Here is a 27,467-nt window from a genome sequence, read left to right as displayed (position 1 = left end):
GCTGTCTCTTCCTCCAGCAGTAACAGTGTGGATGTGTTTTCATTAAAGCAGTTCCGATGCTTTTGCTTCTGTCTCACCAAGTGTGCTTTAACTTACACTCAGTTACCTGTGTGAGTGCACAAGGCACTGGACCCCTGCAGCATGAGGAGTTACTGTCAGTGCTGCACTGAGATGTTGCACTGGACTCTTGCTGGGACAGTTTGTCACACATTACCACAGCTCAGCTGATGAACAATAATGCATCGTTTTGCTGTTCGGTATTGTGACCGTTCCCTTAGCTGTGTTTTACCCCCATCCCAGGGGTGAACTGTTTTAACGTGGTTTTGAGTTTCAACTAACAGTATCTTTTTTGTTTTTTAGCAAGAAAATGTACCTTTATGTGCACCTGGCTTTCAGTCACAATATAAATAATTTGCTTTTCTTGATCTCTATCTAATGAACAGCCTGACAGTAGCGATTTTTTGGACAATTCAGAAGACATATACTACACTGCAAGATCTAACCTGGTATTTTTCATCTTATGCCTTTCTTTGTCAGTGTTAGTTTTGTCCTTGTTTTCCTTTTTCAAAGTTCATGTTTTGTCCTGTCATTGTAGTAGTGGTGTTTTCATCTGTGTAAAAACCATTCAGTGTAGCTATTAGTCTCTGTGTGTATTTCTGTAGTATAGAAATAAATTCTTATGATGTGCAGCATTGGCAGTACTTAACCTTTATTCATATTTACTTGAATCACTCTTATAGAAGTGGCTTAGTGTTACGCATTCATTCTAATTTCTTCACTGCCATATTGTACATAATTTGTTAGTTTTTTGGAGGGTGATTGAAAATAGAAGAAACATTTTCTTTGTATTTCTGTCTGGTAGTTTTTTTTAAATGAACCATGCAAGACTATAAAATTATGTAAGTGTAAGTCTCTAAATTCTCCAGATGGTAATTATGCTACAGAATGAATATACACTTAATAGAAATAACAGAAAGTGGGGTCATAACTGTTCTCAATTGCATTTGGCATCATTTAAAGTCTGTTATATTTCCCAAATTTTTTTGTTGCTGCACTGCTAAAAAAATTGGTTTGTTAGCATCGCACTGTAGAAATTACTCTAGGAAGTGAATTTTCTTATTTCTCTCTACAATCTCTCTGCTCATTGTGTAATTAGATAAGTTAATGCATTCAAGTCCTGGACAAACTGTCGAGAAAAAGGAAGAAAAATTCTGTACTAAATGAAGAGCATTAATCTACTAATTTTCTTGGGTTTGTGAGATGTTTAATATAAGTGCACTGAGAGGAAGATGGGAAGCTAGGTTGTTTGAGAATGTCTTGGGTTTTATGTGATGTTTTTTGTTTGTTTGTTACATCATCTGTTGGCCTGGTATGACTTCAGTCTGCCAGAAACATATTAAGTGAAAGCTTACACTGTCCTTGCCTTTCTTGGAAAGAAATTTCTGTATTGCTTCCTTATAAGAATGTTTAACAAATTGTTTTGAAATCAGTAGCTTAGATTTTCTTACCTGGTGGCAACACCCCTATCCTGTACAGCTCCTCTGGTTTTGAGAGTGTGGTTTTGGCTTTTCAGTTCTGTTTGCTTTTGGTTTCTTCTTTGCAGTTTAACACTTTTTAATTTTTTTTTCTTTTAAGGCTGCTTTTAATGTTGTCACATATCTTGCTAGCCTGGTATCTGTGAGTCTAAGAGCAGAATGAGAACATGTCTCATAACTGGACTGTCCTTTCCCATCCTTCTCCTACCCCTTGCTGTTCAATACACTCTTCAAAAATTGTGACTGTTATAAAACTTACCAAGTACTGTTGTCACAATTGTGAGATGTGTTTTTAAAGTCACTCAACAGCACTTCCTCTGTTTCGCTGCTTTCTTCACATTGTCCTGTGCTCATTGTGAATCAAAGTGGAGAATTCTGAGTTGGTGGTAATGCATTGCCTATTTGTGAGATTCTTCAGTAAGTAACCTTTAGAGGAGATAATTACTAGTTGGTTCATTCTTCTGTAGGATGCACTAATCAGAGATTCTCTCTCTGTGTCTGCTTCCCCCGCTCCTGCTCTGACAGTATTGGTTTCAGATATGTTCATTGAGAAGTGTTACGTGAATTCTTGTTACCAAGAGGAAATGATTATACTTTTTCACAAACATGATGTATCACCTACTACTGTTGGGCTCTTTTTCTGCTATTGTACTGGTTTTATAAAATACCTCAGAAGTAACAACTCCTCTGCAGGGCTAAAATCATAAAAAAAATAAATTATCATAGATTGTGACATATTTTGGGCCACATATTGTTGATATTGAAAGCAAATTTGGGGAGTGAGTAACAGGATTTTGCACAGCTGGCTTGATCATATGGCAGTTTATGCACGTTACCTTTCAATCATTTGATGCCTATGATGTGTCTACCCTTAAAAATTATTCCTCTCTTTCTTCTTCTCCTCTTTCCACCTGTGCTATTCTGAGACAAGTACCTGGATCTGCCAGAAGAATGGAGAAGTTCAGTACAGGTCTTGTTTGCAGGGAAAATATCATAGCCAGACCCCAGTATCCCTTAGTGCAAATTGCAATCAGAAAGGACAAGATAGTGCTTTTCTTTCATCTTCTACAAATACACACCTTTGATTCATAGATAATAACAGACTATTTTGCTCTAGATACAGGTTCTCTTCTGTCTTTCAGGATAGATATTTTTTCTTTTTTCTGCAACTAGACAAGTTTCTCAGAAACTTTCTTGGGTTCCTTCCATCCTCTGAGGGGTTTTTTGCACATGCTAGTTCCTGTCATTTAGAGTTCTTCATGTTCCTATTTTGTCTTCCTAGTCGTATGTGCACATTAGACTTTCCATAAGGCAGATCTTTTCACTGTCTTTCTGTATATTTTAAAAGCAGTTGTTTGGATCCTGGCTCAAATAAGTTGCAGAGCTGAGCATCAGATTTGCAGTGAGCTCAGGAAATGGTCTAAATCAAAGTCACCTTTAAAAATATGTACTCTTTATTCTGGGACATTTTTAACTTATGCTATTGATCCTGAGTCACAAAAGCTTATTGTTCTGACTCAAAACAAAATGTCACATTGAACCAAATAAAAATATTTTTTTTTGTTATCCTGGTCTACAGTGAAATTCTGTGGCAAAGCATTTTTCTTCCCATTTGCTGTGAGCTGAAAAATAATTCTGGTTCATACATAGAGAACTGGGCTGTACACCTTGTGAAGTGAGAAATACCATCAGAGAATTCCCCGCCCCCCCCACAAAAAAAAGATGAAGTGGGAAGGAATCCCAGTGATCTCTAGCTTACTTCTGCTTAAAGTAAGGCCCTGGAGTAATTTAACCTGGAGGATATAACACACAGTGAAAAGTGTGGAATTCTACTGTTAAAGTGACAGAAGAGTTGAACAAAACTTGGGTTTGATATCTCAGGTTCCAACCTATAATTGTTTTCAGTTGTTACAAATGTAACATTCATTTAGGACTTCCTTAGCAAAGAATTCAGTTAGAGGTTTGCAGCTCTCATGCTGTCTGCACTGTTGTCCTTGCCAGGTGCGCTTATACAGTTGGTCCTATTTAAATAATTTTATCATGGTTGTTTTTTGTTTTCTTTTGGCTCATAAGTACCCTCTAGGTTTAATAATTTCTGATAGTTTTTGGTAATAGTTACTTTTAGGAATGTGATTTTTACTTAGTTGTGGCAAAAAAGCTAAAATACCGGTGGGAAAATACTGAACTAAAGAGATTGACATAGGTAGCAGGGAACCTTACCCAGGAGCATTTTTCTTTAAATTAAGTAATTTTTCTCCTCACTGCACATACATACACATGCTTTTTCTTTGCTGCAAGTCATGAAGACTCCTATCCTGCTTTAGCTGACGTAGCTCTAAAAATATATTGCAGTTATCAGTATTGAATTTCAGAGAGTCTTCATACCTTTTTCAGCTTTAGGTGGTGAAATGGAGCATGGTCCTTAGGATCAGAAGAAAAATGGAAATGGGGGGAAAAAAAACCCAGTGGTTTTTGCTGTTTTATTTTCCTCCTCTGTATGTTTTGGGTATTTTCTGCTTGGAAAAAGCAATTAAGAACATGAGATGCTCATTTTTACTGCTAGGAGGCAAGGGGACGTTCACAGACAAAATGCATGGAGAACTAAAATACAAGGGAAGAGTGGAACAGTGGTTGTGTAGCAGTAATGTACAGTAAATCCTCACTCAGCCACCAGGGAAGAATTATATTTGGCCTGTTAAAAAAAAACCAAAAACCATACAACTTGCTATTTCTGATGCATTAGGCTATCCAGAGAAATTACAAAATGCACTTTTTATTGAAATAAAGGTAATAAAATATAGAATATGCCTTAGGTAGTGTCAGGCTCTTTTAAAAATTAACTTCCTCTTTGATGAAGCAATGAGATAGGAATTTTACTGAGAAAGAGATGTGTATGTGCCTTCTTACTTGATATGTTAGTAGTCCAAATGTGATTTGTATTCTTTGAAATTCAGAGTTGCTTCCCCCAGCATTTTGTACATTTCAGTTCTTAATTTTGTCAATTCAAATAGTCTTGTTAGATTTCAAGAACAGCAAATGTAGGAAATAACTGTGAATTGCTGGTTTGCTGTGTACATTATTTTGTTTTTGAAGGCCTGAATACCAAAATATAGATTTCCAGGACACTCCAGCCCTATAGGACAAATTAGTATGATAAAACTTCTAAAGATCCAATAGTAGTTAACTTACAATGAAATTCTGCAGAAATTAAATAGCAGGTCTTTTAAATTTAAGCCACAGAAGGTGTTGTAGATTTGATCATTCCTTGGGATTTTTTTTCATGGCATGGCCTTAGCATCAAATGTTTTGAGGAAATCTCTGTAGTATTTTTAATAGCCTTTCTAGTCATTGATTACTTTGCACATGTGATTTATCTAAGGGTATGACGTGGCTTTCTACATGGCAGCTTCCTTTAATGTTACCTGAGCTGTTGAGAAGAACTGGTAATTATTCCCTGTATTAGCCTTTTTCCAAAGCAATCCCTATCAGCAGAGAGTACTCTGCTTGTACACGGATGAGTTGTTTCAGGAATGAGCTGTTGGTAACCTGGGGTTGCATCTTTGATTCCATACCAAGATCGTAGATCTCATTGCTACTGGCTGTAGATCTCAAGATTCTATTGGAATATATCTGTCTAGTCACTCAGATTTATTCTGTGTCAGTTTTGTCTGATCTAAGGAGAATTTTAATTAACTAACCAACATTGTATGGATGTATGTTAAATGAAAATACTAATTTCAATCGATAAAGTTGATGGGTAACTTTGCATAATTTAGTAATTAATGCTAATGTGTTCTTCCCAGTAGAAATCCATGAGTCATAAGATTTCATACCTTTGTGTGGCTTTAAAAATACCTATTTCTATTGGGTGTTCTGGTGCAGTATAACAGCTCACTGGAGGCTTTGCTGGGTACATGCAATATTTACCAATGGTTCTGTGTCAAATATGTAGCTAGAATAGGTTTAGTTAATATAAAATTATAAATTCTGTATGTATTTGAAATAGAAGGTAGAGGAAAAATGCATTTCACTTCTTAAAACCTCTCTAGCTCTCGGTATTTATCAGGAGGTCAAAAGGAGAAATTTCCCTGGTAATAGAGTACTTGACCCTACATTTGGAGTGAAAACCAGTAATATTTAAAGGGTTTAGGAAGAGTATACATGTCCAATTAAAATCATAGTCATGTGTATGTTACACAACAATAAACTGAATTAAAGCAAAGGTTTTTCCCTTTAAAACACTTAAACATAAGTAATTCTGGCAGATGTCATCTTTGATAAGGAAAATTCTAGTAACTCTTGAAAGGTCTGGTGGCAGAAGAGGGCTCCTTTTGTTTTAGGTGGATTTATTTATTTTCTCTTAATAATTTCATTGTCATTGCTGTACAGTGTAGCTATAGCCATACATTGCACAGTGTGTAAATTCAAGTGAACAGACATTTTGGGTGTGCCCAGCATTTTACAACATTTAAGGCTTGTCTCTTCAAAATGAAAATCTCAGATTTCACTACACTGTTCTGGGGTTACTTTTCTCAACAGCTTCCCAGTCTTTGTTCTGGCATCCTCTTACAGAGACTCTCACAACCTGTTTAACCTACTTGCTTGTGAGTCTGGTGACATCTTATGTTTCCAGTCCTGTGATTTTCTGCTCTAGAGCCTGAATCCTCAAAATACCTGTGCTTGCAGATGGAAGTTTCTGAGGTTGCATAGAAGCAATAGAAGTACTCGAAGTAAAGGACGTTGAATCTGTTTCTTACTGGTGGGTTGTAGAACATCCACTGGTGGTGAGGAGTCAAATCAATAGAAGTGGAAGGAGTTTGGTAGTTTGGGGGGATGATTTAATTCTAGAACAAAGATGTATTATAAAGTTGATACAGAGATTGAAAAGTCAGTCTCTCCATGGTTCAGGAAATGCCAGCACCAGGCTTGCATTTGCAATTTTTTTTCAGCCCTCTGATCTATACATTCTTTTATGTCAAATAATTATCAGTTACATAGTGTTTTTTCCACAATATTTCACTTGTTTTGGGAAAATATGTAAAGTCACTGAAGCAACCAAATGCTACTGATAGCTGTGGTAGACACACCAATGTGCAAACTACTACTTAGCTTTGCAGGGCAGACTAAAGGGTGTAGTAAACAGCCTGAAACTCCTGGGCAAGCAAAAAACAGTATTTACAGCTTTGTATTAATGTGACTGCCCTTCAGCCCTGAACTGAGGGCTGCAGTGGTTTCTGCTTCATCAGCTTGGAACACTGGCAAATCTGGTGTGAGACTTTTCCTCTGATTTTTAAAAATGCCCTTTTGAAAGATCAGCTCCATCTAATCTGGATTTATTCCTCTTAAAGCTGGGGTGTATGTGCCTCTTGCTGAAGGGTGACATGCTTTTTGGTATGGGTTGCAGTTGAAAGGGGCCTGTTCAACAGAAGATGTTGGAAAACCTTTAAAATGTTTCCTGAGAAAGAAGAGTGTAGCTCCATTTATCACTAACTTCGGTGATCAATAATTTGTTCTTCCTGGTGAATTCACTCACTATTTTGGGAGCAAATCTATGCTCAGATTTCTCCTGTTGTGATTCACCTGAAGAAAAAAATAGACTGTAATTATAGCAGTATTCTCCCAGCAGATGCAGATTTGATTGTGCTTCAGTGGGGTGTCTGTATTCCGTTAATGCATTAAATATTTATACCATTATGGTGTTTATTCAAAAATAGTGTTGAAGGCCCATTGCCATATCTTTTCATGTGTAGCCTGCACTCCATGATTGCTGGAGTGTTTGACTTTGGTAATTCTGTTTTGGGTTATTTTCAAAAGAAAAGGTCCTCCTAATGTATACACATACTGGTATAACCAGAGTGATAAAAACACTTACTGTCCTCTCTGCTTATTTTTTAAATGTTTCCATGTGTTAAAGGGTTTCAGGCTCCCTGCCAGAACTACTCCCCTTTTGAAATGACTACTAAATGTGGCGCTGAGGGGTAGCTGGGTTCTCTGTGGAATCTCTATGGTAGATTGCAAAGTCCTGAATTATTTTTTTTTCTTTTGTTGTCATATTATTTTTGTTGTTGTTTCTTTTCTGCAGCCGACTTGATTTGAGCAGAGGATCTCTTGTGTGCAAGGAAGGGGTTAAGGTCAGAGTTAAAAGGAATTAGAGATGGAGCAAACTGGCAGAGAGGAGATTTTTGGGTGCAGTGGGCCTGAGAGTGGTAGGAAGGCCAGAGAATTCAACTGGTTTGGTATCTCAGGTGTTGCAGAGGGGGTAACAGCAGCATAGTACAGGGTGTGTGTTGGATGCTCACCTGTTCATTTTAAAATATTCATTCTCTTACGTTTTAGGATCTACAGCTAGAATATGGTCATGGTCCTCAGTGTGGCTACTTTTTGGGTGCAAATAAGTGAGTAAGCAACTGCATTTTCTGTTATTAATTCATTCTATTCATTCAATTAATTCAAGACTATTTTAATATAACGACACATTAGCTGAAATGGATGTGGTGAAATAGGTCAAACTTGCTTCCATCAGTTAAAATTCCAAAATAATTTATTTATTTCTAAAATAATAGTAACTGTAATGATGCAGAATTGCAGCACTTTTCAGTATTTGAGGCTGTATTGACCATGTTGTCTTTGTGGTGGTGTAAGGTTCCTTTGAAGAGCTTTTATCTTGGTCTACTTTACAAAATATTCTGCATGATAGGTCCCACAGAGCACATTTTTACCCCATCTGGGAAGTGCCAGTGCTACTTTTTGGCATTACTTTATGCCCTTCTTTATCTTGTAGGGCACTAGGAATGTGCAGTTACAGTTGCTTTAAAAATAAAACTTAACCTTTCTTAGGAAGCCCTTCAACTTCATGCTCATACCTTTAATCATCTTGATATATTAATCATATGAAATAAATTTCCATGTAATTTTCCCTTTACACACAATTACTTAATTACATTTATGCATGCTAGAATTAGAATGCCTAGCTTTGATTTGCTAAATTATATCATAATAAAAATGCAGAAAACCTAAGCACAGAGCATGGTATTTTTGCATAGTCTTTAATTGGGGAAAAAGAAATCAGTACTGATGTCCTCTGAAATCCTCTTGTTCCTTAGTACTGTGATTCTTTTCAGTGTTTTCAGAAAAAAACATGAGTATGAAGTTCAGAATGTTACAAAAACTAACCAGGAAAGAATTAATTTATCTCAACAATAATTTCATACTTGTCAGTCTGTAAAAAAACAGTCCTTGTTTTACAGTAAGAGAAAAAAGGACCATTGCACTTAATAGCAATACATTAAGAAACACACATGAAAGAGTGTAGTGTGAACAATAAATGAAAAAAATTTGCAGCTGTGTTCATTTTTATGTGGATGCTGGTTGAATATTCTGAAAGCCAGCTCAAATAACATGCTTAGGATTATTTACTGATAGAATCATAGGTGCTTTTGTTCTGGCTTTTGATCATTGTGCTTGTGTACCACAATTAAATTATGTTCTTGTTCTCATTTAATGCTGAAGGAGTCTCTTAAAATCAGTTGAAGAAGAACTACATCAGCGGTAATTCTATTTCTTTTTTCCTCTTGTGTGTGTTTCAAAATTCGTGCATTGATTTTTTTGTCTGTCACACCTGGTTCTTGTTTGTTCCTGTGCTTGCTGAGAGCCTGAGAGAGAGGCACAGTTATCTAGATTGCACCTGTACTTTAAAGAACAATAATGATTTAAAAAAAAGACAGTAAAGTTCTATAAAAAGGTAGATATTGAGCTCAGATTGTTTCACAACACTCAAGGTAATTTTAATACAACTCACTCAACCATAGTACGTTGTTCATTTTCTTAGGGGACACGTGGCACATTTAGAAGATGATGATGATGCAGATGACGATTCTAAACAGTAAGTCTTTCTTATAAAAATAAGTGAATTCAGATTCTTGAATAGATGAGTATTTAGAAAAAAAAAGGGGGTTGAATCACATTCTATAACAACTCAGAATTCTTTTTGCTATAGCATTTTTAAAGATAGGTATTTTAATGTTGGTAGATTGCATCACCGTAAATCATCTTATTCTGCTGATTGTTAAAAATTGGGGGGGGAGAAGGAAATCTTATTCCTTGATTGATATAGTTTTCTTTTTATGTTTTATTATGGAACAAAATCTTGGCATCATTATGTCAAGCCAGTGATTTGTCTGACTACAGTCCGAGTGACTTCCTTAGAGCTGATAACTATATATTAAAATTAAGCTCATGAAAAGTAGATAAAACATAAACATCACAGGTTTCTCTAGATGTTTGAGTTTGTTGTGTGTTCTTAACTAGGAGGATGCTTGTATGGGTGCTTGGTTTTTTGAATAGAAAACTTCCTTTAAGGTTATGTGACTGCAAAGGCATGTGACAAATTAATAATATTCATATTAAATCCCACTGGTACAGGTATTCTTGGGCTCTTTTTGATTCATAGATGAGAGCTGAAACAATTTAAAAAGCAAAACCAGTATGTGTAGATTTACATTCCTAAAGAAATGTGGTGTAAAGACCAAAAAGAACAATGCCATTGAGACATAATTTTTGTTTGCTTTCTGTTAATGGATAATTTGGAAAGCCGTTGCTTCATACAAGAAACCTTCAAGACATGTTATCTATTGCTGGCATCTCTCTCTTGCAGAGAACCAAACTATAATCTCTTTTTTTTGAGTCATTTAACTGCTTTTGTGAGCCAACTCAGCTTGGTTCCTCCATCCATGTGGACCTCTGCATGGTTTTTTGTGTACAGCTCTGTGTCTGTTCATTTTTGTTTAATGTTTCTTTCCCTCCCCCCACACTTCTTGCTCTGTTTGCAGCCAGTATCATCAACTTCAGTGATGTTCCAGGGCTTGGAACCTCTTGATCCCTGCTGTCTTGAAGTGCTAGCACTGATTTCTTTGTCCGGTGCTTTGAGATCCTTGTTCAGCTGCTTATGTTGCTGTTGTGTTTCTGTAGATTTTCTTTTTTAGGTTAGGCAAGAAAGAACCTGAGATAGCTCCTGGAGAGGTTCTAATTCATCTGACCCTGGAGACCAGTAGTCACTGATTGTCTTCCAGAATTGTCTTGGTATTTTTTTTTTCTTCTGATATTTCATCCTAAATACTTTTGCCCTACAGAGAGGGCCTGACAGTGTGTAAAAGGTTGAATCCCTCAGCCTTGGGTCAGACAGGTTCTGCATCTGTGCCTTTCTCTTGGAACCTGCTGGAGCCCAAAGATCTGCTGCAATTACTGGTTCATCTGCCTGGTCTTGAATATCTTTCTGTGGAACCCACTGAAGATTCAAGGCTTTGGTTTGATTTATATTCTGTGATGTGGAATTGAGGAGCACATGAGACATCAGTCACTTCTTCCTTCAGATCCTGCACAAAACCAGTGAATCCAATGTACCCCTTCCAACCCAACCTGGTGCCACTGCATGAAACCGGGTGATTGTAGCAGCAGAGAAGCCATGTTTCAGAGAACAACATAAAGTTAGCACTCTTCATTTAATAATTTTGATTGTTTTGATATTTCTTTTTCTCTCATGAGCAGCAAGGCTGTCAGTGTTTGAATTTCCTAGTTATGGAAACTGGGAGAGCAGAAATTACTGGGGCACTGCCCTGCACGAATAGCAGTGACAAGCTGCACCTAAACCCTCTTGTTGAAATAAGGGCACACGGTCCTTTGTACACACATCTGTCCCATGCATGCCAGATTGTTGCCTTTTTGCTTTCTTTGGCTGCCCATTAACACTGGTTGTCTGAAATGCAGGAAGAATAGAGAAGAAAATGAAAATGGAGCTTGAACTTTCATGGTGAGGACTTAAACTTGGCCCCATATTACTAAGAGAAGATAATTACTTCCACCAAAGCAGCTGAAATACATGACACAGAGGAACTTGTTTTCCAAATCTCCTTCCAGCTTTTCTGAAATGCAAACAACAGATAAGATGCCAGGACTGAAGAGAATGAAGCCAAGCAAACAAGTTGTTGACCTGTAAACAAACAGGCAGATATCTTACTTCTTTGAACATAATTTTAAAAAAAAGGAAAATATTGTGGAAGATTGTCAGGTTTTCACAGCTGTATTCTAGCTGTATCACTAGTTTATTTAGTGTAAATAATTTTCTGTTCCTAAAAGATTAGGAAACAGGACAGTGGAAGAGGTTTTAAAAACATGGAAAATTTCAGAGTTGTGTGTTTTCTTTTTAAATGCAGCATATTTTTAAACCACAGAACCAGGAGAGGAAGAATGTTTCAGCTGTGTTGTTTTCTGATAATATCTTGTACTGTTGGACCAAGTTGTTCTAGCATGAAAAAGTTCTCTTTCCCAAGATTTCCATGAAAAAAGAAACTTAAAACCAAAAATCAACCAACCAACCTAAACACAAGGGTAGCTGTCCACTGCAGATGGATTTTACTTTTATGTATAAGGCTGTTCTAAGTCATCAGTGTAAATATTCCAAGGAATGGTCTTCATTAGTTTTCTTGTAACTCCCCTTCAGCTCACTGATACCCTAAACTTTGTCCTCTCCACAGAGCAAAGGCCTCTTCTGTTTCTCCCTACTTTGTTCTGCACAAATCAGTTCATTACACTCTCTGCTCTCGGGGGGGAGGGGAACCTGTGATCCTTGTTTTCATATAGTATCTGAGGTAAAACAATGTTTGAAAGTATTTGTCATGCAGTTACTTGGATATAATAGCGCTCTTGACTAGTTAATGGTATTTATTTGTATGGCATTTCTAAAACCTTGTATCTTCTTGAAGATTCCAATTTGAGTTTTCTCTGTTTTGTTTCTTCTCTTAATAGTGCTACTATGAAACCTAAAGTACCACCTCCTTTACCACCAAAGGTATGTGATGGGGATTTGGTTTCTCAGAAGAAAAAATTCACTTTAAATAAACAAATAAATGGAGAATATTTAAATTACTGTATTTGTGGCTCTTTACTTATGAAAATATCAGGATCTAAATGCTGCAGGAGGGGTTTTTTCCTCATTGATAAGTGGTATGGATGCTTTCAATCTTTTTCCATTATGTTTTGATTATCACTATATCTCTTTCAGCCTAAATCCATATTTATCCCCCAAGAAACTTACTCTTCTGAAAATGAAAATCAAGGGACAATCAAGAGATGCCCAACATCAGAGAGTCCAGCAAAATCTACATCTCATGTTCCACCCAGACCACCACCTCCTCGGTTACCTCCACAGAAATCTAATCCTTTAGGTAATAAAAGTAACCCCAAGGAGCATATGAGTATTTCTTAAATAATCTAATATGATTTTTTTTCTATATTCCTAGCTGTGCACATATTAAAATATATTGAGGTAATTTTTCTCTGGTGGGCAAGTAGAGAAAAGTGCATGGAAGCCAAAATTCATGAAGAAAGCGTGCTTTAACTCTTATGAGGGTCAAATGTACTTTCTGTCAAAGTCACTGACACAATTCCTGCTGATGCCATTGGTGACACAATTGCTTTCCTAAGCAATAGGCTTATAATGTAGAGTATCAGGACTGGTAAAAAAGTATGTTTGCAGGTTTCAGGTTCAGTGTGTCAGCTGTTGTTGTCATTTGTCATGTCAAGCATAGAGTTCTGCTTTCAAAGTTTGCTTTTGTAGTAATGAACTGGGTTGGGGAGTATAGGAGGTAATTGTTTGTTTACTGTCTGCTCAGACTGTTCATTTTATGCCTTTGTCAGTCTGATGCCTTCAGAGTTGTTTTGGACTGGCTTCTTTTAAGCAAGCTCAATGTCTGCCTCTTAATTGTTAGGGTTAATTGTTACTTAATTGTTACTTTGGTAGCTTTTCCTTGCTTCATACTTAGTACTGCAGTCGATTTGTTAAAGATTTTACTCTTAACAAGACTGTGTTTCTAAGGAGTCAATAATTGAAGTGTGAGCTATTGGCAAGTATTTTATACTGTATTGTATATAGTACATGTTCTGAATTAGAAATTCTGGCCCACTTAAGAGTTTTTAGGCTAGATTACTCTTTGAGGTGAATGTAGAGGAACACATTTTTAAATATGGATCTTTCTAGGTAATGGAGTCACTTCTGTGCAATTAAATGGTGAAAAAGAGGAACTGCCACATCAACAGAATGAAGCTAGAGACACTAACTTCTCAAGGAGAGAAAAGAAGGAAATACTGGTAGGTATTGAAGCTTCTACTGAGCTCTTTTATAGTTGTCTTGACTGTTCTAGATGTGCAAGGAGAAGGAGCAGGCATGCTCTTTAATATGGAAATTATGCTGGATGACGTCTTGTTGACTTTGAATCAAAGCACAGTTTTCCTTGATTGTCTAATTGTGATACAGCCTTAGGCTGAAGTTTGTCAGTGTTTAATTTTCCTTAGAAACAAACATAATCACAAATACATACAATTTATTTGCTCTTTCACACACCTAAGAGACATAATGAGAGCCATGTCGTGTGTTGTACTTAGAGTGACTGTTCAAGCAAACAGGGAAATGAGGGAATGGAAAATGCTGTAGTTAGAATAGATTAAATGTAACATGAGACTGCCGTCTTTGAGGGCTCCTTCCAAGTGTGAGGCTGGAAATGTAAATTTTTGGTGAGAAGTGAAGAGGAAATGGACTAGAAACGTGGTGATGAGTCTTTGTTTTGTTTTAAGGAAGTGCCAGTAATGCTGGCGATACTTTGGAAAGTAGGATTACCTGGACAGCTTTGAACTTGTCATTTGAAATTGTGTGTTTGAAGTTTCCCTGTAAAATATGTTTGTTTAGAAGCTTGTTTGTGCTAGAAGAAGTTGATGCTGACACAGGAAAGTGCACATAACACTGAGTGGTAACATTTAATGCTGTAATACTGAACATTGAGCAATTGTACAATATTGCTTAAACTCTCTGGAGTACTGGAAATGGCATTCTTACAGGCACCATTGTAGTGTGAAAATGTTGCACAAGACTGTGCAAACCTTCAAGGAGAAGGTGTTAGGGAATCATAGTGGAGATTTTAATGAAAGACAATCATGCCGAGTGTTTGTGTTTATGCTGTGTGTGGGGAGGGAATGTACATGTTCAAGCATAGTGCATGAGTATAAACATACTTTTAAATTTTATTTTCTAGAAACCAATTAGTAACGGCCTTCCTCCTACACCTAAAGTACATGTGAGTATTGCTGAGTCACACAAATACATGTTGTGAGCAGGGTGAAAGAGCACATTCTTTGAATGTTTGTAGTATTTTGTTTTTTACTTAAAAAATCTAATATGACTTTGGAATGATAAGCCAGTGGTATGACTCTTAACCTTTTGTTACTACTTGAAGTAAAAATAATCCTTTTGGGAAGGTCACATTTTAATTTTTCATATGTATATATTTAATATTTTTACCTCTACAGATGGGTGCTTGCTTTTCAAAGGTTTTCAATGGCTGTCCATTAAAAATTCATTGTGCAACATCTTGGATAAATCCAGATACAAGAGGTACTATATGATGGTGATTTTACCCATTTTGTCTCTCCTTGAATTTCAAGAGTGCTTAGATGAGCAGGACTATTCCTTTTGAAACAGACATACATTCATATAAGCAGGAGTCATTCTTTAATTATACCACTGCTGTCTAAAGTTGTTGTTTTTAAAATATATTGGCTGAAGTTTTTTGCTTTGAATAAAAAGAATAAATTACATGTTGAAGTTAAAGACTCTTCTCAACATTTTAGTCCAAAAGAAGACAGTACTAATTTATTTGTAAAAAATTTGACTTTTGGTGGTCTTAGCTGAGATTGATTTCTTTATCATTCACTTGGTATTTTTTTTTCCCTTGAGATCTTTCTGGCCCTACAGGATTCTGCAGCTTTTTATTTTTGCATAAATTTTAGTGCTTTGATATCTAGCCTGATAAAAGGGATAGTTGGTAGTATTTACACTCACTTTGCTTGCCGTTACACCCTTTGATTATAAGCTATATAGACATACTACTGAGCTGGTCAGCAAAAAAATATTTGGATTTTTTTTAGAAAATGGAATTAGGAAGGGTAAATCCTTAGCAATTGACATCATCTCATAGGAGATGTCTGCCTTGTTTGCATGCCTACATACAATCCAGGGATTTGATTATTTTAAAGAGGTGAGGTACCCACAGAATACTGAGAAAATGTTCCAGTCAATACTGCTGTAGAAGTACTCTCAAAGCCAATGGATATTTCTATAATATATGGAAATGTCTAAGTAGGATGTGCTGAAATGATTCACTCAATTTCCTGCTTGTGGTTGAATCACTTTTTTTTAAAATTTCAGTTATTACTCAGAAATCCCCTGAGCTTTCCTAGTGACTTAAAACAGCCCCATTCATAAATTAAAGCTTCCTTATCAGGATTAATTTTCCGTGCTTTCAAACACTAGCTACTATAGTTTGATTTGTTTCCATGTGTGTAAATGTCTTTTTTTGGTAATGGTGTACATACCTTCCTGAAATCAAGATTTCTACCTCTTTTTGTTTCTTTGCAGATCAGTACTTGATATTTGGAGCAGAAGAAGGTATTTACACACTGAACCTCAATGAACTTCATGAAACATCAATGGAGCAGGTATATTTCTGGTTAAAAAAACAAATACATCACATTTTTTAACCACTCAGGTTAATGTTGTTATAATCCTTGTAAAAATGGTTTTTACTATATTTACATAGGCACTGGCTACACTGAGAATTACCTTAAATGTTTGCCATTGAGGATACTTTTCAGTCATCGTGTTTGTGTTTGTAGGCTGAGCCATGTTTATATAAGAGATCTTCATCTATCTGTGTTTTGAACTTCATCATAGTGCATTGTTCTGCTGTTAAATGATTAAGTGGATAATATGGAATTTCCATGATGCATTTTGGATTAAAGTTTCTGTTTGCCTTAAAACTTCATTACAATACAGAATTTTTGCAACAAACGTGTTTCAGCTGCAGGGAAGCAAGGAGATCCTTTATTCACAGGTGTCTGTTCTTGTGGTCTTAAAAGCAGCTTTGCTAATGAGATTCAGCTTGCTGAATTCCACCTAAAGCTCTGTCTTTGCAAAGTCTTACAAAAAGTAATTTTTTTAAAGGTATGCTGGGGAGGGGGAAAATGCAAGTTGCAGGCCTTTCTGTATTCTCCAGCTCTTTTGTTATTCTCTAAGAGACTTGTTTTCTTTCCTGCCTTCTCCCTGCCATAGGGAGCTGTGCACCTGCCATCAAGATGGAGGAATTTACAAGGACAGCCTTCACACTGTAAGCTGGAGGCACTGGTGTTTGTTCATCCTCCAGGGTCCAGACATTGTAGAGATGTCTGTTTTGTTGAGAGGGAGGCCTTGCTAGCTTGAACTGACCTCAGTGTAACCCATAATCATACTGGTGCTTGAGTTACCTGGTTTAAACTTAGCTCAGGTACCCCTCTGCTGCTGCTTTGCAGTTCTAACAACTACCCTGGGAAATATCACTGATGCAATAATTCTTGTAGGCCAGGTAGACCAAGGAAAGAGTTGGGCTTTTTCTTTACTGTTTGAGGTTTGGTTTTGGTTTGGTTTTTTACTGGCAAGGAAGGAGAAGAGCTGTAATGAAAATCATGTAGTGTGTTGCCTAGTGAGCTTTCAGGGAAGTGTTTTAATAAGCACTTAGAGACAAGAAGAAATGCTTGCTAACACAGCCAGTCATGTGTGGAGCAAGTGGAATGAGTGACAGGTCAATTAACCTGCTAATGTGAAGAATTGCTGTTCTGTAATCCTCAGATCCAAACCTACTGAGTCACAATATGCTCATATACCTATAGAAGGTCAATCAACCTTGCATGCTAAATTTTGATACAAGCAGTTGGGTAGAATATTGCCATAGATGGTTCTTACAGTGTGTTTAGGTTACAAGAAAACTTCAGGAATAGAAGTACACCCTCTGTGCTAACAATTTATTGCATCATTATTTATGGTAGCAGTCAGTAGGGCTTTAATAGCATTTCCAAGTCTTGTGTTTTATGTCATTGTTTACTTTCACTCTGATACAACTCAGCATAAAAGCAAAAGTAGTGTCCTTGATTATTTTTCTTTGTATTTCACTTCACCAGTGGGCAAAGGAGACATAATACACATTTGCAGGAGTTAGAATAGCTTCAAGGTTAATATTTTAGTCTTTTTTTGGAAGAGTTGTGTTTTGTTTTCTTTTGTGGTTTTCTTTCTTAAGAGCAAAACAGTTGTCCTCCTGAGTAGTCTGTCTAGTCCAATAGTGTCTCTCCTGAAGTGGGAAATGTCACTGTCATTGTGTGTTCTCCTCAGACTCCACTACAGTCATTGAATCAGAGGTGTTGGAGGATCCCTGCCTACTTTTTTGTCCACTTTTGCACCTGTTGAACATGAGCATGTCTAATCCCTTTTTTGTGCCAAAAAGTTCCAGAAGTTAGAGGGGGGGAGGAAAAACTTGAGGTTTGTTTGTTGTTTTTTTAAGGGTTGTTTTGTTGCCTTCACCCCCGTTTTTTTTAAGAATTCCAGGATTTGACAGAAAACAGCTCTGCCTTGTACGTTTGTTGCACTTGTTCATCACTGAAATGAAATGTGTAATCGTGCAGGTGAAGGTGAAGAATCCCTTCAAAGTGCCAGTTTTAATTGTTTCAAGAGATTTGGACTGTCACAGGCTTTAGAATGGCTGTGGTTTGTTGACCATTGCTTGGTTTACTGAAGTTTGCTCTTGAGCTTTTTTTCTTTGAAAGAGAAAATTCAGTGGTTTTTGAATTTTTTGGAAAAGGGTTGATTGATCTTTATAATGACATCTTGTGGAATATAATATGCCTGAAGACATGAGTCTAAAATGTGCTAATTGTCTAAATGTTAATTCATATATTATATATACTGTGTGTGGCTAAGATTTACTCTGAATTAACTCTGGAATTGAGGTAAAACTTTACTTGGCTTAAACTTCTGCTGCAAAAAGCAAGTCAAGATTAGTTTTGTCCTGTCATCTAAGCAGATATTAATTGATAATTGTCATGCGTATATCAAATTGAATGCTACTTCTTTGTTTTTCCTTCCATTTGTCAGCTATTTCCACGAAGATGTACCTGGTTATATGTCATGAACAATTGTTTGTTATCAATATCTGGTAAGTTACTGTGCTATCTTTCAGTGGTAGCGCTGGTAAACACTTGGTTTCGTATTTGAAGTGTGGTTTGTTTTCTAATTGCCAGGTAAAGCTTCTCAGCTTTATTCCCATAATCTACCAGGACTCTTTGATTATGCAAGGCAAATGCAAAAGTTACCTGTTGCTATTCCAGCACATAAACTCCCTGACCGAATACTTCCCAGGTAAATACACATCATCGGATATATCAGAATATTGTAACTCTGGGAGTTCAGGATATGCTTGTGAAGCTCTGGGGACACCAGATAGTGGGGGACTCTGTTCACAGATTGCAGTGAATAACTTGTGTGCATTAATCAGAGGGTTGAGCCCTACATTTACACAGATCAGGATATGAATTACCCTTGTTAGAGAAGTGGATTTTGGTACACCTTACCTTCTGGTTATGAAACCTCTTGTTTCTGGGCATAGCTCTTTCCAGGTATAGTCTAGTGTGGTAAGTCCTGATTGTACTTGATGCTAATCAAAATCTATGGCCATGCACCTCCTGGCTGCTGCAAAAATTAACCCTGTCCTGGCCAGAACCAGGACACTGCCAAACAAGCCTTAGTAGTAGCCCATTCAAAGCCCAGCAGAAGGAGGTAGTAACACTAATCTAGTTTGCAGAAAAATCTTTGATTCTTAAAGTGTGTAGTGAGACACTGGTTCTTCTAATAGAATAGGATTTCTGTTAGGAAATTGTATGATAGAAAATTAGATTCTCTGCTACCTTTGGTTCTATTAAAAGCCTGCTAACATGTAATTCTTGGGTCCAGGAAAGGTTTCTTGTTCAGTTACCTGCAAACATAATAGTGCAACACTTGTCTGAAAATTGTGTTCTTTGTAGAGGGCAAATTCTAAATAACTAAGAGATAATTTGCGCTTTGAATTGTTGTCTTCTGTGTACCTGCACTATTGTTCTGCTCCCCTCTTCCAAATTTGATTTTGGTGGGTGTGACTTTGGCTTGAGGACTGAATCAGCAGTGGACTAGTAACAATAACTACAATAAGGATCATGCTAGGAAAACCATACTACATTCTGCCTGGAATGGTACCTCACCTAAGTTGCAGAGGACTCAGAAAATTTCTTGTTCAGTCATGTCACTTCTCAAGAAAAATGCAGTACAACCTGAATGTGAGTGCCAAGCCAGTCATTCAAAGTCAGGAGAGATTAATTTAGATAATCTGTTTTCCTGTTTTACCTCTGATTGTAGAGTGTCCGGGTAGTCACATTTAGCCAGGCAGACATTAACCAGAAGACATTCAAAGTATATAGGAGAACATAATTTTTTTTCCTACCAGACCACAAAGTGTATTCTTAAACAAGTTTCTTGGTACTATGATGATGAGTGCTACGTGCAAAATAGTAAAATCAGAGGTTTTGGTAGAGAAAAAGGCTAAGCAAAATTGAATTTGAAGTAATTAGTGACGTTTGTATATTTATTTGCAAAACATTATAACCTTAATTTATGATACTTGATAGGCAGACATTCAATAGCAGAAAATATTCTGTGATGAATCTCCTTTCCAGCTTCTTTTCCTGGAGAGTCCTTGAGCAGTTCCTTTCAAACTTTCCATGACTTGTTCCAACAAAAATTTATGACCAGTGCTCAGATTTCATTGCTGTTCAGTCCTTTTGCATTATCAGTCACTTCTGGACAGTTCCATTTGAAATGTTACACAACTGTTTTCCCAATTCATAGCTTTGAGTGCAGCATCTCTCTATCAGTCTATTTATTCCCATCTTTTCTACAGCATCAAGTTATTTTTATTGTCAAGAGTGTTGTGGCTGGTCTCAGTAGTGCCTGTTGTCTTCTAATCCATGTAGAAACTCTGAATCCTGTTACCAGCAAATAACATTTTGGCTTATCTGATAAATTTTCACATTTTTTCCATGATGTCACGAGAAATACACAAGCTTGTATTTTTTAGTTTTTTGGTATGGCAGATGTTTTTCTATCAGTGCCTAAAAAGAAAATTCACTCAACTGTTTTAGTTGATCAGTAATTTTGTTTTTATCTTTTGTAGGAAGTTTGCGGTATCTACAAAAATTCCTGACACTAAATGGTGTCAAAAGTGTTGTGTTGGTAAGTAAAGGTCTGGAGAATAAGTGGGAAGGGGCAGCACAAATGGTGGCAATATTAAGATTACTGAGTCAGGTTTAAGAGGTAAAGGAAGAAGAGACTTCCATCATTATTATAAAGCTGTGCATTTGCAGATGGTGAGCTCATTCAGGTTAGTCCTTGGGTTTAAGCAGGGAAAATTTTCCCATTTAGCTCTTTATATTTAAAGATAATTTACAAGAAATGCAGAGGAGCAGAATGATGTCGAAATTCAAACCAGTCTTAAAGAAAAACCTAATCACCATGGATGGAGAAACTTAGAGAAGTTGCCATCAGGATTAAAACCTACATTTTTAGCAGAAGTTTCAGTTATCAATATTGGGTGACAAAAAGCAAAGGAGTATTTTTAATTCTTTGAGGACAGTGTTGTCTCTGAAGCCTTTATAATGTGTTTAGTAATGTGCTAGCTACCAAAGTTTCAACGCTGCGCTGTGTTAAGATGTTCTAAAAAGGAGGTAGATAGATAAAAAAAAAAACCCAACCACTGTGAGTGTTAATGAATGCTGCAGGGAACACTCATGGGATGACAGGGGCCAGAGTATGTAAAAACTCTGACTTTTTGACAGAAGAATTAATTTGGAAGTCTGTATGTTTCTAGGTTTCTGTTCATAAAACAAGAAGCTTTGTGGTGTGCTCCTCTGTGATTCTGTCATTCCTGTCCTGCAGGGCACAGAATTTAGTAGGGGTGCTGTGGTACTTGACATCGTGCAGGGAGTCTTCAGAGATAGCTCAGCTTCCTAAGCCTGGAACCCTTCAGGGGCGTGATAGGTGTGAGAGAGAATTTGTGAGCACAGCAAAGGTAGCTGTAGAGCCTTATTTTTGGGGCCTGAGCCTCCATTCCTGCTGCCACATAAATCTGGTTTTGGCCTCGGGGCAGCAGGAGTGCCACAGGAGGCAGAAAAAGACAAGAACTTCTGGTCTTCTTTCTGCACCTTACAGGTGTTGGTGATTGTTTTGTGGTTTCTGCTGCTGAGTTCAGCCTTACTCAGGGTCATACCAAACATTATTTGCTGCACTTCACGGTCACTCTGGCTGATGTTGAGTGAGAACTTGGATTAATGAAATAAAGCCCTGGTGTTTAAGGTGCCAAGGGATTGCTGATGAGTTTCTGTGGCAATAAGGTAGTGTGAGCATATTTCACTTCTGTGGATAGTTCTGGATTGTAGAAGCTTGTTACCTAAACTGTGTTCTTTATTGCCTGATGGCCCACAGTCACTTTACTGCACAGTAAAACCTGGTCTTTAGATATACGTGTTAGGCATGAGTACAAAGTGCAAAGTAACACTTGTTTGTCTTAAAGGAAATGCTGGCAGTGCTTAAGGAGTGAAATTTTGCCAGTATTGTAGAATTGAAGTTGTGAAACTTCACAGGACCTGATTTTGTAACTGTACTGTTCTCTGCCAGTTTTTAATTCAGTTCTGACAATGGAAGAGCAGCACTTCCTGCTCTTCTATTGTTCTTCAGTTTCAACTGGATTTCCTGATGATCTAGAAGTGTCCATCAGAATTACAGAGCTCCTAGATTTCAGACTTGCTGTGACAGTGCTGGAAGGGCAGATGTGCTGTTGTTCATGCCCTGCTGGGTAACTGTGTTGAAGAAAAAACCACTCTTTAACAGCTTGCTTATGGTAATTTTGAGATAGCTTAGACAAATGAACACAGTGGACCTAAGATGCTCCAAATGTGTATGCAATCAGCTATTTTTTCAATATATAAAAGATTACAGTGGGGGTGGTGGGTATTTTCCAAAAGTAAATGGACTCTTACGTAATTGGAAATTGTCTATAATTTGTATGTGCTTAGTACACTAATATTCTCTGTCTTTTCTTGGCAGTGAGAAATCCCTACACAGGCCACAAGTACCTTTGTGGAGCACTACAGTCTAGCATTGTTTTGTTAGAATGGGTTGAACCAATGCAAAAATTTATGCTAATCAAGGTAAAATTGCAATTACTCTCATGTTGACTGCTAGTTATCTTGTAGTGGCTTGTTAAGAAATAAGTGTTAGCCATTTCTTGATTTATTAGACTTTTCTCTTGGTTTCTGTTATATTATGTTAAAAATGACTACTTAAATTTGTCACGTATTAGCTGACTCAAAATTAATGTTCATGTTTTTGGGATGCCCTTCAGTTAGAGAACAAAGCCCTTTTCTCCATGAACGTTGCCCTTCAGCTGCACAATAGAAAACTCAGGCTGGCAGGCTGAGACATGGGTTAACAGTGCTCTTGCTCCCATACTAGAGAGAAGGTCACCATTTATTCTAACTTTTTTGACACTGAAGTGCCCAGATATACTTGTTATCTCCCCATCTGACATCACCTGAAGAGACAGAGCCAGGGAGGGCTCATACTTATAAATAGGCAGCTGTTACAACTCAGCCTGGAAGAGAAGGTTCAGTAGCCAGGGAGAGCAGTGATGAGCCCTCTTGTCATCTGTGGGCAGCTGCACAGGACACACATGATAAAAGACATGCTATTTCTTTTAAACTGAATTGCCATGAGATACTCCAAGCTTCTTAACTCAGGCCTTTTGAATTTATCAATTCCTGTTATCTGAAGAAGTAAACCTAATGTTACAAAGGTTTGTATTTAAACCTAAAAACTAAATTTAAACCTTTAAATTTAAAACAAATTTACATACCATTTGAATATCTACTAGTAACTCAGACTGCATTTGTTTCCCTTCTAATATCTATTTTTTGCTTACTCATCTAGCACATAGATTTTCCTGTACCTTGTCCACTGAGATTGTTTGAAATGCTGGTAGTCCCTGAGCAGGAATTCCCTTTAGTTTGTGTTGGTGTCAGTAGAGGAAGAGACTTCAACCAGGTGGTGAAGTTTGAGACTGTCAACCCAAATTCTACCTCTTCATGGTTTACAGAAACAGGTTTGTGTGCTGTTGTCATTGCATTCTGAAATGTTCTTTGCTCTTGTGTTATAGCTGAAGTACTGAAAGTTAGGCTTCTCTGAGGAAGCAAATGGTTAAATCATTAAGGCTAAGTGATTTTAAGTTCTCTGCGGAAAGGGGTATCTGGTTGAACCTGCTTGTGCATGCACTTTTTTTTGGATGTTTCTCCTTGTTGAACTGATTGGATTCCTTGAGATTTTTGGTGTAGCAAAGGATGGAGTTATGGTTTCTTGCACTTAATAAATTAGGCAGCACTTTATTACCCCCTGTGCTGTTCTGTGCTCTATCCTGGCACCATGACTTCTGTTTATTTAATAGGTTCTAGTAAAATTGCATTCTGAGCAATTCTTTTGACATCTTTGGAAGATGTTGTTTGGCTCTCCTGCAATGTGCCACTGGTTAGAAATGGTGTTATCAGCTGGTAACAGGAAACCAAGTGCCTGCCCATCACCAGTGTGGGCACCATCAGTGAGGTGACCACTGTCTGAACAACAGCAGAAATTCTCTTAAGGAAGTGTGCTAAGAATTAGTTTTTAGAGTTACAAGGTTACCCCCTGAACCTAGATGCAGTAGGGAACCTTTGGTAGTCATAGCTTGCAGGTTCAGAAGCAGTGAATAGCTTTGGTTTTGCCTGTCATGGATCCCTTGTTGATTCATGATGAATTTATACATAGCTCTGTGCTGGCATACAGGTGTGCATGAGTCCAGACGAGTGTGTTCTGTGGAATTCACTAAGAATAAGTTTGCACCAGGAAGATACCCACTGACCTTTCTGCGCATTAGATTTTGACACCGTTTAAGACATAGTTACAGTACCCAAAGTGAGCAGTGGATGGCAAATTAACACACTTTACTACTTCAGACAATGCATTTTATTTTCATTCCTACCTGTAACTGTGTGGCTTTATAGTACACCCCATAAGAGAAGCACGCTGAAATGTCCTGTTGTCATTTCTCTCTCAATGTTGTCTGCACTGATGTGTAAATACAAGAGTACTGTTCTTTTTTTGCATTCTGCCTTCCACACTTTAATTTCCTTGAACTACTTGTGTGTTCTCATGTTGTGTCTATATCGTTTTCTCCTATTTTTGTAGCTGAAATTTAAACCCTTTTGTTTTATCAGTTTATTCTTGTCCCCTGCTGGCAGGAGGGCAATGATGCAAAACAGATTTTTATTTTTTTATAATTTTAACTGGAAGCTGCTTTTGTGTTCTAGGTAATGTGCTCTAATATCTCATGTCTAATGGATTTACTGATTTTTTCTTTGCTATATGAAAGATGGCTACAGAATCTGACAGTAATGTTGAATTAGTATGTAACTTTAATGTTAACAAACAAATGGACCAAAATTCCACTTCTCTTTTGAGCTGATATGTCCACTAATCACTTATGGGTCAAATTCCCATTTGCTGTGATGGAGACTGCTGCAGCTGTAACCCAGAAGTGAAGAAAATAGCCCTTCTTTTGAAGCTTTGGAGAAGGAAATAAGCCCCTATTTTTGGAACATCTGGGGATGGAACATCTGCAAATAGCAGCAAGAATTAAGTAATAGTATGTAAGTCCCTATCAGGATTTAGAAATAAAGACAGAAGAAAAGTGCAGTGAAACAGCATAATGTGGAGTCACATATATCTGCCTTTTTGCAACAGTAATACTCAATTACACAAACAGAGAATAAATGGAGAACAATGCACATATCAGTTTGCTTTTGTGACATGGCTCAGAAAAGGCTGAATTCAATCAATACTTTAATATTATAGCTTCAATTTTCCTGTCACAGCCAACATGTTGGATAACTAGACATGCATCTCTAAGAGAAGAGTAAGGTCACGGGTAAAATGATGATTTTAAGTAGATAAAACACACTAATCCATCAAAATGTCTCAATCTCTGGAACTTCCATTTCAAATTTCATGCTAAGTTTTATTATGAACTAATACTGTCATTATTTTATAGACACTACAGAGACGAGTGTTGTCCATGTAACACAGCTGGAGAGAGATACCATTTTGGTGTGTTTGGATTGTAAGTTTAATAACAACATACATAAATATGTATGTATGCATATATATGCATACTGTCTGTTTTCAAATCAGGTTCTATATTGAAGATAGTCCTTGGTTAACATATCCTTATTTGTTGTCTAGGCTGCATAAAAATAGTGAATCTGCAAGGCAGGTTAAAATCCAGCCGCAAGCTGTCATCGGAGCTCACGTTTGACTTTCAGATTGAATCAATAGGTAAGCTGGGTTTCATTATTAGTCTTGAATATCCCTGTAGGTCAGAGAGTCACCATCTGGATGAAATTTAAGAGCAAGTGGTGGATTCTGCATCTGGCATGAGGTAGTCCCAGTTATGCGTACAAACTGGGGGATGAGCAGCTCTGCAGAAAGAGATCTGGGCGTTGGGTTTGATAGGAAGCTGAAGATGTGTGAGAACAGTGTGCTCTGGCAGCCAAAAAGTCATGACCAGCAGTAAGGACCTGGAAATGTGAAGCTGCATGTGGGAAAATTCAGGTTGGATATTAAGAAAATACATTTTTCTCAGAGGGTGATTGATGTTAGACTGAGCTCCCCAGAGAAGTGGTCGCAGGACCAAGCCTGTCAGAGTTCATGCAACATCTGGACGATGTTCTAAGTGATCCTTATGAGTCCCTTCCAACTTGAGATCTTCTGTGATTAACTTGTTCAATCTTACAGTAAATCATTAGGTATGCTACCTGTCTAGTCTTGGGCATTTGGAACAGTACCTCACTCATTTCACTTTGTGGAACTCATGGAAGGTTCAGCATGTGCTTTCCTAGGAGCAATTGGAATGGAGTAATAATCCTGGAATCTTCTTAGATTAAGCTAAATGTCTTGGTCTTGGGAGTATGATGGAGACTTCCAGCCTCTAAAGGACTACCTTAACACAACCTACATAAGCTCTCTGAATCATCCATGCCTAACTCATTTTGCATGTGTGTTTCTGCAGTCCATTTTTATAAAGCAGCTCAAAGACTAAATTATATGATATGTCACAGGTTGCATCAATTTTTTTTCCTTGCGTAGAATTTGAATGAATTACGTTTGTGAAACAGAATAGATTCTTTTGGAAATTCTTCAGTAGTTACATACCTGGATTGCACCACCTGCTATTGAAAGAGGGGTAGGAGGGATGTGTGCACAGATGAAGGGCAGCACCAGAAGAGGAGGAACAGTAGGTTTAAAAATCATCAGGAGTTGCTAGGAGTTTATTTCTGAGGAGAAGCTTTAAAGTTTCAGGCCCCCCAAAGATAACCTTCCACAGAGAAGAGGACAAGAAAGCATTGCCACTGAAAATACTACTTTTATGGCTCTTTGATGGTTGGGAATGGGGAGTAGGAAAGATTTGATGCACTTGAAGCTTCTTGCTCTGGGACCTCAGCATGTACTGTAGTCCTCACCCTGCCTGTCACAAATGAGCTTCCAGTGGCTTAAGCTGTCCTGGCAGTATCTCCAAAGGCACTCCTGGAACTTCTCTGTTAAAATTCCATATATATTGTCTGCAAGTATTAAAGGGATTTCCTGTTCAAAGAAAATTATACATTTAGGACTAGGCATCTAGAACATTTTCTGGTTAGGTGGGAATGTTTTTAAACTCTGCTCATTAAACAAATAAATGTATAAATGCAGCTACATTTGAGGCAGGTTCAGTGATTCCTGGGAGACGTTCTGCAGTTTGAGTGGGTGGATGTCATAGAGTGGAACGTTCATGTACAGATTTTAAAACTATAGTCTTGTGCTTTTGGCCTTAAAAGCAATAGTTGAGTTAATGCCTCAAAACTGATTCCAGTGTTCTT

General features: G+C 37.4%; 1 protein-coding gene across 9 annotated transcripts in view; it reads left to right on the top strand.

Annotated features, from left to right (window-relative positions):
* MAP4K3 (mitogen-activated protein kinase kinase kinase kinase 3) overlaps nt 1–27,467 on the top strand; it is a 65,259-nt gene that overhangs the window by 31,707 nt on the left and 6,085 nt on the right. For 3 of the 9 annotated variants that reach the window (XM_005525353.3, XM_014254663.2, XM_014254668.2), the window contains 17 exons: nt 444–506; nt 7,872–7,930; nt 9,045–9,083; nt 9,364–9,417; nt 12,336–12,378; nt 12,592–12,754; nt 13,567–13,676; nt 14,615–14,656; nt 14,889–14,973; nt 15,997–16,076; nt 18,538–18,598; nt 18,684–18,801; nt 20,645–20,703; nt 22,573–22,676; nt 23,455–23,626; nt 25,604–25,672; nt 25,795–25,887. In XM_005525353.3, coding sequence (XP_005525410.3) covers nt 444–506; nt 7,872–7,930; nt 9,045–9,083; nt 9,364–9,417; nt 12,336–12,378; nt 12,592–12,754; nt 13,567–13,676; nt 14,615–14,656; nt 14,889–14,973; nt 15,997–16,076; nt 18,538–18,598; nt 18,684–18,801; nt 20,645–20,703; nt 22,573–22,676; nt 23,455–23,626; nt 25,604–25,672; nt 25,795–25,887 — 1,414 coding nt within the window. The remainder of the gene's footprint in view (nt 1–443; nt 507–7,871; nt 7,931–9,044; nt 9,084–9,363; nt 9,418–12,335; nt 12,379–12,591; nt 12,755–13,566; nt 13,677–14,614; nt 14,657–14,888; nt 14,974–15,996; nt 16,077–18,537; nt 18,599–18,683; nt 18,802–20,644; nt 20,704–22,572; nt 22,677–23,454; nt 23,627–25,603; nt 25,673–25,794; nt 25,888–27,467) is intronic. The other 6 variants (XM_014254664.2, XM_088052355.1, XM_005525352.2 and 3 more) reach the window with 4 other exon arrangements.

Source organism: Pseudopodoces humilis, chromosome 3 (genome assembly GCF_049639895.1).
Source record: "Pseudopodoces humilis isolate 2021_Gansu_Grassland_sample_001 chromosome 3, ASM4963989v1, whole genome shotgun sequence".
Lineage (NCBI taxonomy): Eukaryota > Metazoa > Chordata > Aves > Passeriformes > Paridae > Pseudopodoces > Pseudopodoces humilis.
Note: the sequence above shows the minus strand (reverse complement) of the source record. Positions and strands in the feature narration are given on the sequence as shown.